The following is a 15,842-nucleotide window of genomic DNA, read 5'->3' on the forward strand; positions in this document are numbered from 1 at the left end:
CTTCATATATACAGTGGTTTACTTTTTTGAGGCGGGAACCTCAACATTCTCATACTCTATAATCTAGACATGTGTGTGTATTTATTATGTTTTGGTGAACATTTGAGAGTTACTTGTAACCCTCATGATACCTCACCCTGAAGTTCTTCAGCATATATTTAAGAACAAGAACATTTTCCTATGAAATCACAAAGCCATGACCATGTCCAAGAAATTAAACATTCATATAATATTATTATCTAATATACATCTCAAATTCATATTTTCCCAACTATCTTAATATCTCCTATCGATGTTTTCTTTCCTTTTATTTTTAAATGCATGATCAAATCAAAGACCATCCATTACATTTAGTTGTCTTGAGTCAGATTTTTTTTTTATAAACATAAATCTGGTTATAACATTTGCTTTTAATTAAAATGAACCAATCAACTCCCCAGTTTTCACAGGAAAAACTTCACACATTCTAACATGATTTATACTGTAAGACTCTGCAATTTGGTATCTGCCTTTATCTCTGATATCTGGACTCTTCTTTATCCATTATCTTATATTCCTGGTCTTCTAAACTTATGGCTTTGCACATGTGCTTCCTCTTCCTTGTCTTACTAACTTACCTATCTTAAATCTGACCAGATAAGCTCTCACATCACCCACTTTACGTAGGCTTTCTCAAGAAGAGTTTTGGGGAAACATTTTGTGGTAGTCATCCTATTTTATTTGGTGTGTTTTTCTCCTACTAGAATGCACACTGCATACATTTACAAGGCACAAGGCTTGCTTCTCTTTGTATGCCCTGTATCGAGCCTGACAGCAGGACACAGTAATTTCTTAATCAGGGATTATTGAACGAATAATAAACGAGTGGTACAAACCAATGTTTTGTTTAAACAAATGCTTAATAAGTGTTGCCTACTTTACAAATGATGAATTGGGAGTCTAAAATTCAATTGATTTTGCTAAACCATCATGGCAGACACATATCTGGGGCTGCAATTCTATAACCAGAATATCATGGTAAAGAGATGTGTTGAACTAAGCTTATACATTTATTTAAAAAGCTTGATCTCCAATAGGTTTAACATCAGAAGAAAACCTAACAATAGACTTTCTCACAGTTATAATTCTTAGGAATAATACAGCAGAAGATAATTATGTTAAAAAATTCTCACCTTTCCAACTAGTGCAGGAATATTCATTGAGTTAGTTGCAAATCCCATCCCAAAGACCATGGCTGCTTCTACATTCAGGAACTTAGCCACAAGGTCCTCCAACTCTTTATGCTTATTCAAGGTCCCTGCAAATGAAAAAGTAAGATGAGTGATCCTTCTCTTTCAACAAGTCCAAGAAGAAAAACTCAAATTCTGGTACATATCCATCACCAATATACATAGATAAGAGTGTGCATAGCACATACATTTGCTATTGTCCAATGTAGAAATAACCCAAATATCCATCTACTATAGAATGGATCAATGCATTATGGGAGTTTTTATATAGTGGAATTCAACACAGCAATAAGAAAGAACAAATTACTGCCCCACACAACAACATAAAAAATCTCACAAATTTATGATTGCGTGAAAGAAGTCCAACACTTTTACATTTATACAGCAGTGGTAGTCAACCTGGTTCCTACGGTCCACTAGTAGGTGTTCCAGCTTTCATGGTAGGTGGTAGCGGAGCAACCAAAGTATAAATAAAAAGATTTAACTATAGTAAGTTGTTTTATAAAGATTTATTCTGCCAAACTTAGTGAAAATCCAACATAAAGTACTTGGTAAGTAATTATTAGTATATGCTTTAACTTGCTGTAACTCTGCTTTGTAAATTTTATAAAGTAAAGTTACTTCCCTACTTTATAAATCACCATTACTGTGGAACCGGTGGTGGTTAGAAAGTTTTACTACTAACAGAGATACAAAATTGGGCGGTAGGTATAAAAAGGTTGACTACCCTTGCTTATACAGATTGTATGAGTCCATTTATATAAAATTTACAGATACAACTAACCTATAGTGTTGGAAGTCAGGATGGTTTCTTTGGGAGCATAAGAAGAGCTCTGAGTTTCTCTGAATGCTTTATTTCTAGACCTGTGTGTTAGTTCCACAGGTATGTTTGCTTTGTGCACATCCATGGACTGCATACTTGTGATTGGTGCACTTTTCTATGTAAATATCTTATAATGCAATAAAACTTACAAAAAATGCCACAATTTCTTTCTCTCTAAACCCTACATCTAATTGATTAAATCATATCTCCTCAGAGGTTCGCCACACTTAAATGCAAACAGATCCCATGACTTCCATAAATACTAATAACTCCAGTTATAATTGTTGAACCTTTGGAATGTGCTAGATTTCAAAGCCCACTATTTAGGTTATCTTATTTAATCTTAATAGCCCAATCATGCAGGTATTATTGCTTTACAGATAAGAGAACTAAAGTGTAAAGAGGTCACAGAGAAAAAGCAACGAAGATAATCTAGTCTAACTCCAAAGTTCATGTTTTACCACTCGTACTATTTTTTCCATGCCTACTCCATAACCCTTTTTTATACATAATGCCCTCATACTTTACTGAGAGCACATCTAATGCTCCTATATTTGTCTGTTTGCCATACTCTATCATCAAGATTTAATCTGCACTGTCTCATAGGGTAGTTTATAGCTCCATGTGGTTAGTGCAATAAAGAAACTGAGTTTTAAATTTTATATAACTTAATTTAAATTCCAAAACTGAAGAACTGTAAAATATTTCCTACTAAATACAACTTTATTGTTTTGATGGGGTTACATTCCACTTATTTTACTTTACTCAATGGAAATGTAATTTCTGAATTAAGATATGTTATAAGGGTAAAATATAGCCCATCTACCCCATTTTTAAGGGCTTAGTACAACAAAAATAATGTAAAAGAGCTTAGAATATTTTTATATTGATCACATGTTTAAGTGATAATATTTGGGGTATATTGGGTGGAAAATATAAGGAGTGTACCTGTTTTTTAAAACTTTCCCCAAGAAATTTTCCTGCCTAGAAGATTAGGGGACAATAGTGTTCTGCCCAGTCACCCAGAAATGAGTGAGTAGGACTTAATGAATCTTTGTGCTATCTTCTTCCAATGTCATCTTCCCCAAATCTGCCATTGCAGCAGTTCTTCTATTACAGTTGTGTCATTACAATTTTTTTGACTAATGTAGTATTGTGTTTTAAGCAACCAAACAGCTAACCAACTAATGAGAAATGCATATATCTAAGGATATCCTGAGAAAATGCCATCTACGAGGTCTTAACTTTGGCTTAAGAAGAGGAAGAGAGAAAATGCAGGTATCTATACGAGGTCTCCAGATCAAACCTTCTGAATTTCTAGTGGTGCAGTGATTAGTAAAGCAATGTTTAAGTACACCAATTTATTTTCCCCCCTTCTTTTCCAAGTAAGAGGAGGGGAAATAGAGAGAAAGACTCTGCATACATCCCGACTGGGTTCCACCTGGCAACCCGCATCTGGGGCTGATGCTCTGCCCACCTGGGCCATGCTCACAACTGAGCTATTTTTAGCATTGAGAAGTCTCTACAGAGTCATCCTCAGTGCCCAGGTAATGCACTCAAATCAATCAAGCTATGGCTGTGGGAGGAGGAGGAGGAGGAGGAGAGAGAGAGAGAGAGAGAGAGAGAGAGAGAGAGAGAGAGAGAAGAGAGAGAAAGAGAGAGAGAGAGAGAGAAGGGAGAGAGGAAGGGGTGGAGAAGCAGATGGTCACTTCTCCTGTGTGCCCTGACCAGGAATCAAACCAGGGATATCCACACGCCTGGCCAATGCTCTCTCACTGATTCAACCAGCCAGGGCCACACCAATTTCTATAACAAGATGTCTCACAGCTGAGTTATGAGTCATGAGTGTTGTGTATCTAGGGGGCTTACTTTCATTTATCGAAAACAACAGTTTCTAATCCCAAACCTCATTATCATAGAATTTATTTGTTTAGTGTTCATAGCTCAAATTTCATAAAAAAATTAGAGAAAGCCCCAGGATGTTTTGCCATTTTCTACTTCAGGAAGCCGTGTCTTTTAAAGGGAGCCTGGGCTAGTCTGGGGATGGGTAGGGATTGACAGGGAATAATAAAAAGTATGACTCCTTTGTATTAGTCAAGGGTTACTTCCCTCCTCCTGCACTTCACAGTCAAGGAATAAAACTGTAGGAGTATCTTGGGGGCAACAAAGGTGTCACAAGAAACTGAACTAGTTTGGTTTCCACAAATATTCAGTTCATATCTTCATGCCAAGTTGCAGTAGGAGGTCTGAATACTTCAGTACTTCTAGAAATTATATTTGACATTTTGTCTTTAAATGTGAACATTTTTTTAATCTCAAGAAATTACAGTTATAACCCTAAATAAAGATAAATTAACAATGATTTTTATTTCTTTTTCCTCTATGACTTTAGTCTTTTCTTTAGTCTCTGGAGGTCAATAAGAGTTGTAAAATAGGCAGTGATGAAGACTCTTCAAATTGCTATGTTGTGCATATATTGACACTTGTTTTTCTCCTGAAGATTTATTTATCCAATGGGACACTGAGTAAAAGAATAAGTACAAGTTGGGTGTATCGTCTTGCCAACACTCCTAGAATTATTTTATGTGCCAAATACTGGGTTTGCCACTATCAGTCAATAAATAAAAATCAGATTCAGGAAAAAAGTACCAATATTACTTTATGGATAACATAACTTCTGCTGGATTTTTATTGATATTGACCAGTTAATACATTTTAGTTAGAATATGTAGATGGCTGGCCTTCATATTAACACTGATTAATTAGTAAAGAGTGTGGGTGTTATTAACAATCCTGTGCCAGCCACAAAATCTTCCATACTATGACTATAGTCACTATTTGTCCAGAGTATCCTGATTGTAGATTGTCCCTTAGATGTGACCTAGGAGCAAGCTATTATTTCCCATGGCAACCTGCCAGCTGGCTCACCTCACTGTTGCAGTTGTGTTGTGATGATCAGCACATCTCTGAGCCACTTTAAATTGATAATTCCTACATTAAAACCAGTATTAACCCTACTACTTAAAGAATTCCACCTTTCAGCTCAGCACCCAGAAGCTCTTAGACTCCCTTGCTTTCCTCCTTATTCCACTGTGTTCAGTCTGTTGGGGTTTATAGAGCTACAATGCCTCTTCAGTAGCTTTGTGTTTCTGTGAAACATTCAGAATAAGTGTAAAACAGCCACAGCTGGTGTCTAAAATGGGTCTAGAACATACTTTTATACTGCACATAGGCCACTGCTTCTGAGTTACGAGACCTTCCATCCTGATGAAATAGAAGAAACGCCTGTTACCTGCCCACCTACCCAAGCCTTCATTTTCAGCAAACCACTTGCATCTCTTGGCAGGTTAAAGCAGTAGTAAATCATTAGAATCTGATACAGACAAAAACCTTAAGTGAGGTATGAGTATATAATTATTATGCGCCTTCCTGTCACAAATGATCCTGATAAGAGAAGAATTTTTATTTTAGCATTTTACGTTGAATTTTTAAGTAGGGCAATGATGACTTGTACCTCACTCACCCCTACCATGATCAGTAAATTTATGTTCTTACCCTGCTTTTTTTATTTTTATTTATTGATTTTTGCCAGAGAGGGAGAGAAAGAGAGAGAGAGAGAAAGAGATTGATCCTTTCTTGTATGAGCCCTGACTGAGGATTGAACCAGCCTGAAGTTCTAACCAACTGAGCATCCAGCCAGGGCTACCATTCTTTTTTTTTTTTTAATGTTTTATTTTTATGTAATTTCAGACCTACAGAAAAGTTTCAAGAATAGTACTAATATTCTCTAGATGTTTCACTCAGATTCCCCAAATGTTATTGTTTTATATAATATTTTCTTAAATGTATCTCCCCTCTCTCTCCACATATATAAATATTATATATAAACATAAATATATGTGTAATTCTTTCTGAACTACTTGGTAAATTGCAATCACCATGTCATTTACCTCTACGTATTTCAGTATACAGTTTCTAAAAACAAGAAGTTCTCTATGTAACCACAGTACTATTATCATTGATACAATAGTATTATCTATTGTATAAAAATAATTCAGATTTGATTCTCTCACTTTTAAATCCCATCTCTAAAACAAAACAGGTAGAAGGAAGTGGAATGAAGCAACTTATAATGAATTACAATTTATATGTCATAATTAATTTAATCATTATACCTGCACAAACTATAAATAGCCACTCTTGTCTTTATTTTATCAATGAGGAAATAGTTTTAGAAGTGATGTCACTTGCCTAAAAAACACAGACTAGTAAGTACAGGCCACTTACTTACGACATGTCAACCCACCATGATGAAATATTTAAAGATTTATCTCAGTTAATTGTCATATAACTTTTGGAGGGTAGTTCTACTATTATCCCAATTTCACAGATAAGGACATCAATGCTTGAGAGTTCACTTGCCCAAGGCTACACAGTTAATAAGCCTGGAGCCAAGATTCCGATCAAGTCGGACTCTAGACAAGGAAACCTTCACTGTTCCATGGCAGTTTCCAAAGTCTGGTCTGAGAGGTACTAAGCATCTATAGGTTTTTAAAGATGAAAAGATTTGTTGTTAGAAACATCACAGGACAGTTTGAAATAATAACTCATGCATGCTCTCCTTAAATAGTTTTCTTTTCTTGCATGTTTATTTAGTAGGTAACCAGGAACTTTAGCCTGTGCTTCTGGAGAGGCTCTTGAAATAGAGCCCAAAGTGAAAACTGTTTCCTTCCTGTCTCCAGAAAAAGCCTACACAAATTGAAGGAGTTCCACTAGGTGTACTCAAAGGAGAGAAATGAGGAGATCTGAGAAACAGAGAGGGTAAGGGGGATTTGATCAGGACTGGGGACAGATCTATGTGTATTTCTTGGTGGTAGCTGTGAGAGGACAGCGGCAAGGTGCATCAGTGTAGCTTGACTGCTGGCCACTGGGCTTCCTATCCACACCAGCCACGCCTCAGCCCTAGCATGGGGCAAAAATCCCTGGGCTGCTGGCCCACGGGTGTTTGCAGTGGGCCTCTCAACAGAAAACCAAAGACCAGGGAGATGCAATACCCAGAACATTTGCTCTCTGATGAATGGGAGCCCCAAAATGAACTAAAAATAGGACAGCTAGATTGGGCTTTAGAGGTAACTTTCACTTTTTTTTAAAAAAGAACTTGAACACTTCTGGAATATCGGAATTTGTGAACTATCTGGCTTTTCATTCATTAACTATGTGACCCTGGGAAAGTATATGAGACTTAGGTATGCTCTTTTATAAGAGGAAGTTAGATGAAACACTAAGGACCTGCCAACACTCAGTTGTGATTCCCATTATCTTCTCCATTTTACTTCCATAAAATAGCAGAGAATTAAGTCTGGATACAGTGCATGATAAAATGGATAAGTTCTACCTGGTAGCATGGAGAGAAATTAATTTATAGGCTCCTATGTAGTCTTTCAATTCTCATTTTTTACTTGTAGAGCTTATCCTGCTCCTCTTGGCTTACTGAAATATATTTGCAGTATACAGAGTGTCCAGCTGGTATAGAGTGTAAGAAAATATAAACAGGTGTTTTCACTAGAGAAGTAGGAAAGACACATTAAATAAGTGGGGGGAAAAATAGAAGAAGCCTGGATAAATTTCTTAACTGCAACTCAAGTTTTATTAATTGTGCTTGTTACCACCAGGTGTAAAGCTGTATCTAGGTTATATCTTGTGTCTTAGAAGAAACACAAATGCCAAAATAATCTAAATGGCTTTGATTATACCACCGTCTAACTCATTTGCACTGTAAAGAAGATACAGAAAAAATGGGTATCACATTTCTGTCCAGTATTGCTTTTGTCTTTCCAGATATTCCCATTCCCACAGATAATTGTCCAAATGGGGAAAATTAGTAGTAGACATTGCCAATGTCCTTGGTCTTGCATCTTACTCAAGTTGGTATCAGTGGCTTTCAAGGGTATACCAGGTACCTATGCCAATAAAAGTTAATCTGTATCCTTAGTATATTTGGGTGAAACAGGATTTTTAGCCTGAATAAAGCAAAGAAGACTAAAAGTTCGTGTATGCTGATATACACTGAATTTGGGTATCTGGACAATTATTAAATCTACAAGATTCTTCTTACAAGTTACTATGAGGGTGAGAACTTGTCTACATTAGTAAACTTTTATATAGGGTCAGACACAAAATATTTTGGGCTTTGTGGTCTCTGTTACAATGATTCAACTCTGCTATTATAATGTGAAAGCAGCCATGGACAATATACAAGAGAATGAGTGTGTCTGCATTCCAATAAAACTTTACTTACGAATACTAAAATTTGAATTCCATATAATTTTACATGTTGCAAAATATTATTCTTATTTTAAAGCAACTTAGAACTGTAGAAATTATTTGTAACTTGTGTGCAGTACGGCAATGGGGCATTTTGGTGAGTCCTGATGTAGATGGTCTCTGGTTTTAGCTACGAACAGTCTAAGATAGTACGAACCACTCTTCTGTGAGAGTCAGGAGAACGAGTGTCTAACCTTGGCTTCTCAACCTCATGACTACATGAACAGTCACTGCAAGCCATTAACAAAAATCTCTAGACATGTATTTCATCATATGGTATTTGCATGGCTGGAGTCAAGGTAGTAGATTATCTACAAATTCTAAAACTCCCTGAGTTCTAGCTTTGTTCAATCATCCTTGTGAAAATTATTGGCATATCTTGTAGAATTGTGATGTCTGCTTGGCTTAGTTGAACCTGCAGGGCCAAATTCTACATTTGCAAAGTTTGGCTGGGTTATACTTTCTATCAGTGTCAGGAGAAAGGGCAGTTATCTTGTTAGAACTACAACAGGTATCAAGAAATTTCCAAAAGGCTTTCAGAAATTAAGATGCACTTTTATTTTCCTACTCCCAAACAATTTCTCTGAGAGCCTTTCTCCCTTTATAAATACTCGTAGTGGAAAATAAGAAAGCTTGAGAGAATAGCAAAAAAATCTCATTAATCAGATTTTATAATAATTTGGTCAGAGAGAAACTAACACTGTTTATGAAGAAGAGTTTTGTTGTGTAAATTAAGAAAGTAAAACTAATTGAGGTAGGGATGTTTATAGCTTATTTAGTTGAACCTACTGCTTTAAAGCATGTTTATAGCATTGATTTGCATAAAACCATGTTAATTAAAATTGCTTTTGTTCTTCAAGGCAGCAAGATCTCTACTTGGTAACAATTTTTTTTTCCTGAAACTGCTCACTCCCATGAGAATTTGAAGGCCATAAGCTGATATTTATTTGAAACAAGCTTTAATTTCAACATTTTGCAAATTTAGGCTGGCCCCTTATTCTGTAGTTCAGGTTAGCAAAACTGCACATGTCCTGTATCTAGCAACAAACACTTGAGAATAAAACACAAGCCTTGATGATTTGAATTAAATGATAGCAGAGAACTTCCCTGGATGATAAAGAAGGAAACAATCCATCTAATGATTAAAGAAAATGTTCTCAAACTTTGAGAAATAGGAAAGACATTTGAGCCAAGTTGCATATTACACCTAACACGAAAATCACAACTGAAACTTGGGTATAGAAAAAAAATTCCTGTTATATTCAGCTGCATTGATTCCCAAGTTAATGTGTCCTTTCTGATGTTTCTAAGGTAAAAAATATTTGAAGGCCACTTCTTGAAACTGCAATTATAATTGAAGAGGTGTCCTCAAATAAGCACTTTTTAGTTATGCATACTATTCAGGGGTGCCTAATGAGATGAATCAGATACAAGGTTGATGAGCTTGCATTGGCACAGAGTTAGTCTTTTGGTGTTCCATGAGTTCGTTTTCCTAGAAGTAAACTTCTAGGAAAGGTTTCTAGTGGTTCCCAATATGGTCCCCAAAGCAGCAACATCACCTGGGAACTCATTAGGAATGCAAAATCTCAGGTCCTATTCCAGACCAACCGAATCAGAAGCTTTGTAGGTAGATATAACAACCTGTGTTTTTCTGTGCCATGCAGGTGATTCTGATGTGAGCCTAAACTTCGAGAACCACTGATTTAAACTTGAGGACTAGAGTAAAGAAATAAAATGGAGTCACAACAATCAAGTTGCTAAATTACTACAATCAAGTAGATTGAGGCTTGAGGGTGTAATTCTATTCTTGTTTTAACTAGCCTAGGAACTTAAACTTTTGAACTTTCCAGTTCTGTGTCAATGCCTGGATATACACCAAACCTCTAGATCAGTGGTCCCCAACCTTTTTTGGGCCACGGACCGGTTTAATGTCAGAAAATATTTTCACAGACCGGCCTTTAGGGTGGGATAGATAAATTTATCATGTGACCGAGACAAGCGTCAAGATTGAGTCTTAGACGGATGTAACAGAGAGAATCTGGTCATTTTTAAAAAATAAAACATCGTTCAGACTTAAATATAAATAAGACGGAAATAATGTAAGTTATTTATTCTTTCTCTGCGGACCAGTACCAAATGGCCCATGGACCGGTACCGGTCCAATGCCCGGGGGTTGGGGACCACTGCTCTAGATAACTCTCTGATAGTCCTAGAGGTCTAAGGAAAGAGTGGTTACCTATTCAGACCACCTGATATCTATTATCTAGATCCCGGGTTATATATAGGATTACCGTCATGGATCAATCCAGAGGCTAAGAATACAGGACTGGTTCTTCTCAGGAATGTACTTTTTATGATATGAACCTTTTCTTCTTCAGAACACTCTGGGTAGTGGCTAATTGCACTTCTGGTTTGCAAACCCTAAGACTCTTGAATAAATCTTATCATTTATTTGTAGCTAAAGACTCCAGGCTTTTTTTTTTAGTTCAATGAACAAGCTAAAGAATCCAGTCAGCTTGGGCAGGGTCCCTCCAGCAGACTGAAAAATATGGTCAGTCTGAGTCAGTGGCAATGTCTTGGAAATGCCAGAACTCTTTTTGTAAGACTGTGCCTTCATTTTAGACTCCTGTTGACTTTTAAGAAAATAATTAATTCCCAAAATATAAGTTCATTGTGGAAAAATTAGAAAATACTACAAAATAAAATATAATTACCATTATCAATGAAGGCATTCATGTAAAATGTATTAAAAAATGAAGCCATAATTTATATATTGTTTTATATCTTGTTTTAGTCTTTCAATGATGCATTTTCTATTTTAAAAATAAGAAAATTGAGGAATAGGAAGACACCAAGTTTATTTCAAGCCCTAGCTAGTTAAAAGGAGTAATTAGGATTTTTATTTAAAATTGTAGGCATGCAGAAATTGATTGAGTTTTCTTATAGGAGTGAGTAGGGGAATATAGGTAAACAGATATGCTTGGACTAAACACTACAGGAGCACTTGAAGAGCTATTCTGCACTATGACTGTTGAATCCTATTCCAACTGGAAGTCACTGCATCTATTGGTTAAGTACATGGAATCTGGTGTAACTGCTTATGTTTAAATTTGTGCTGTGCCACTTTCTTGATATATGACTATAGGAGAAATTTCATAACTTTTGTGTACCTCAGTTTTCTCATCTGTAGAATAGAAATAGCCACCTCTTATTAATTGGTTTACTTTATTCTACTGCTCTTTCTTATAATGTACTTCTTTCATTGTCTCCTTACATCTCTTATGATAAAGTTCAATATATATTGTTTGTAAACTTGGCTAATTTTAAGAAGTAGACCATAAGTAAAATTATTGTATTAGTTGGGGTTCAATCAGAAAAGTGGGACCGCTATGAATAATGTGGGATAAGAGATTATTTTAGCAAAAACTTAAGATTGTTTTCTACATGAATGAATTTTGAATTCTAGCTAGTACTTTGCTGCTTATTTTGAGATCTTGATTTTGTTTCTATGACTTCCGTAAATCAGGGCAATAGGATAACACATCAAAAATGTCCCAGGCACATTTGCGGATATATTATATCATAAAGTTGGCAATTCAAATCAGTGTAGAAAATATGAAGTATTAAATAAATAGTTTTGAGGAAATTTATTATTCATTAAGAAAGAAATAGTTGTATCCCTAAACCTGTTATTCACACAAAAAATCTAAGTGTGATAAATACTTTCTATCAAAATAACTACATTGTCTAATGTACTTCTAAAGGTTATTAAAAATGATGGCAAAAAGACCTTTTCATCTTTTCCTGATTTTAAAGTGAAAACTTCAGTGTTTCATCACAAAGCATAGTAGTCTCTTTGAATTTTTTATTTTAATCAGAAATATCCTATTTTTATTCTTTTAAAAGTTTTATAAGAAATATATTTTGAATTTTATAAACGCTTTAGCAACATCTATCATGATAGTCATGTTTGCTTCTTGAATCTTGCAATGTTATAAATTCTTATTATTGAACTGACTGGCACTAACAGATCATAGTATTCTGTTATTTGAATATACTGTTGGAATTGCAATGCCAATTTCTTAAATATTTTTTCTAAGTAATATTGCCTAATAATTTATTTATTTATTTTATTAAGTGAGAAGCAGAGAGACAGAGACAGACTACCACATATGCTCCAGCAAGCCCCTACCGAGTATGCTTTGCCCATCTGTGGCCGCTGCTCTGTTGCTTGGCAACCAAGCTATTTTAGTGCCTGAAGTGAGGCCATGGAGCCATCCTCAGTGCCTGGGGCCAAATTGCTCAAACCGTTTGAGTAATGGCTGCGGGAGGGGAAGAGAGAGAAAGAGGAGAGAGAGAAATAGAGAAGGGGGAGGGGTGGAGAACCATATTGTTTCTTTTCCTGTGTACCCTGACTAGGAATCGAACCTGTGACATCCACACAACTGGCCAGGGGCAATTTTCCTTTTATTAAATGCTTGCTTGTCAAATTTGGGGATCAGGAAATGTGACTCAGGAATTGTGAACTCTGGCTGCTTATCAGAATTATGTCTGAATGACATTAAAATACAGATGACTCTGCTGAATAGAAATTATCTTCTCTAATTCATAAGTTTTTGTTTTTATCGTTAATAATTCAAAAATTTTGCTTTTATTTTATTTCTTACTGCACTGGATGCTTAATTTATTAGCTTCAATCTTTCTTCTTTAAGAAACTATATATATATATATATATATATATATATATATATATATATATATATATACTTCCTTGAGTACACAACTAGCTAGATTCTATGGGGTTCCCGTAATTGTTAGTTTCTATATGTGATGTCATTGTAAATTTCATTCCTCTTTTGAGTCAAGGGCATCTTAGAAGAGGACTTAAAACTTTCATTGATTTTTAAAAGTGTTTGTTTCTAATTTTTTATTCATTTTTAGCTTTGTTTTACTGTGACTCAAGAATCCAATGATTTGTATAGATTCTAAATGATAGCTTTGCTGAGTAATCTTGGTTGTAGGTCCTTGTTTTTTGGTTGTTGTTTTTTTTATCACTTTTAATATTTCTTGCCAGTCTCTTCTGGCCTGCAAAGTTTCCATTAAGAAATCACCTGACAGTCTTATGGGAGCTTCCTTGTAGTTAACTAACTACTTTTCTCTTGCTGCTTTCAAGATTCTTTCTTCGTCTTCAACCTTTTGCATTTTAACTAAAATGCAGTATACTGATAATATATTTTAAGGGTCAGCGTTCAATATATTAATATTAAACTAAACTCAACAATTACATTGTTAATGTCTTTTACGTCTTTATTTGTTTATTTTCTCCTTTTTTCAAGGACTAGGAGATACATTATGATCTATCACTATTTAATTTTTCTTGCTTTTGTTTCTGATTAGCTAGTGAAATATTAAATTGAGCCACATGATTTTCAGAGCCTCTCATATTCATTATCATACTAATTTCTAGTTTTACAGAAAAATAAACAGCTATATATGTCTCTGCTGTGGTACTTAATACATGGAGAATATAGATGTTGTAGTTATTTTCATTACACGCTCCCCATATAATTTCTCTAAGGTAAATATATTTACTGATTTATAACTTAAGCTTAACTTTTGCTTTCCTTTTTGTTTCTATTTGTACCACACATTAAAGCTGTTATTTGTTTTTAAGTTTTGTTTTATTTTTTTACTTGAAGCTTAATTCATATGAAAGAAAAACAAGCAATTATGCATTTACTTTGCCTTATAGGGAGCTTCACTATGTCTTTCACTTTTAAACCAATATATTCAAACAAACATCTTCCACATACAGAAAAAAAAAATAGTTCTTTTAGATAAAGAAGTTCAAAGATCAATGTGAAAATATCTTGCATAATGGAGATAGCACTGATTATTGTTTGATGTCAATACTCAGTCATTATAAAAATTTGTACACATTTGTCAATCTCAACGCTGAAGTTTAAAGATCCATGTAGTTTTAGAATCTCTTTGCAGTTATTCTAACAACTTTCCTAGTAAAAATAGGGGTGCAAACCACCTTTAAAAGAGAATACACACACATATAACTCCTCTAAAGTTTATAACCTGTCACAGCACATTAACAACATTATTAGGAAAAAGTGTGCTGAAATTACCAAAGTTGTTACACATAGCACACAATTTGAAGGAGACAGTCTAGATTGGTGAGCATGCTAACAAAAACCAACGCGAGTATAGAAGATATAAATTTAAAATGTCAGACATTTTCTTTTCTTTCTTTTTTTTTTATAATAAATTTTTATTAATGGTAATGGGATGACATTAATAAATCAGGGTACATATATTCAAAGAAAACATGTCTAGGTTATTTTGTCATTAAATTATGTTGCAAACCCCTCGCCCAAAGTCAGACTGTCCTCCGCCACCCTCTATCTAGTTCTCTGTGCCCCTCCCCCTCCCCCTAACTCTCTCCCTCCCTCCCTCCCATGTCCTCCCTCCCCCCACCCTTGGTAACCACCACACTCTTGTCCATGTCTCTTAGTCTCATTTTTATGTTCCACCAATGTATGGAATCATGTAGTTCTTGTTTTTTTCTGATTTACTTATTTCACTCCTTATAATGTTATCAAGATCCCACCATTTTGCTATAAATGATCTGATGTCATCATTTCTTATGGCTGAGTAGTATTCCATAGTGTATATGTGCCACATCTTCTTTATCCAGTCTTCTATTGAAGGGTTTTTTGGTTGTTTCCATGTCTTGGCCACTGTGAACAGTGCTGCAATGAACATGGGGCTACATGTGTCTTCACGTATCAATGTTTCTGAGGTTTTGGGGTATATACCCAGTAGAGGGATTGCTGGGTCATAAGGTAGTTCTATTGGCAGTTTTTTGAGGAACCACCATACTTTCCTCCATAATGGTTGTACTACTTTACAGTCCCACCAACAGTGAATGAGGGTTCCTTTTTCTCCACAGCCTCTCCAACATTTGCTATTACCCGTCTTGTTGATAATAGCTAATCTAACAGGAGTGAGGTGGTATCTCATTGTAGTTTTGATTTGCATTTCTCTAATAACTAATGAAGCTGAGCATCTTTTCATATATCTGTTGGCCATTTGTATCTCTTCCTGGGAGAAGTGTCTGTTCATGTCCTCTTCCCATTTTTTTATTGGATTGTTTGTTTGTTTGTTGTTGAGTTTTATGAGTTCTTTGTAAATTTTGGATATTAGGCCCTTATCTGAGCTGTTGTTTGAAAATATCATTTCCCATTTAGTTGGCTGTCTGTTTATTTTTATATCAGTTTCTCTTGCTGAGCAAAAACTTTTTATTCTGATGTAGTCCCATTCATTTATCTTTGCCTTCACTTCTCTTGCCATTGGAGTCAAGTTCATAAAATGTTCTTTAAAACCCAGGTCCATGAGTTTAGTACCTATGTCTTCTTCTATGTACTTTATTGTTTCAGGTCTTATATTTAGGTCTT

General features: G+C 35.2%; 1 protein-coding gene across 1 annotated transcript in view; it reads right to left on the reverse strand.

The window, feature by feature from the left end:
- SPTLC3 (serine palmitoyltransferase long chain base subunit 3) overlaps positions 1-15,842 on the reverse strand; it is a 158,504-nt gene that overhangs the window by 70,211 nt on the left and 72,451 nt on the right. Inside the window, exon 5 of the mRNA XM_066387135.1 lies at positions 1,173-1,297. Within this exon, the coding sequence (XP_066243232.1) occupies positions 1,173-1,297 (125 nt within the window). The remainder of the gene's footprint in view (positions 1-1,172; positions 1,298-15,842) is intronic.

The sequence above is a fragment of the Saccopteryx leptura genome, chromosome 5 (assembly GCF_036850995.1).
Source record: "Saccopteryx leptura isolate mSacLep1 chromosome 5, mSacLep1_pri_phased_curated, whole genome shotgun sequence".
NCBI lineage: Eukaryota > Metazoa > Chordata > Mammalia > Chiroptera > Emballonuridae > Saccopteryx > Saccopteryx leptura.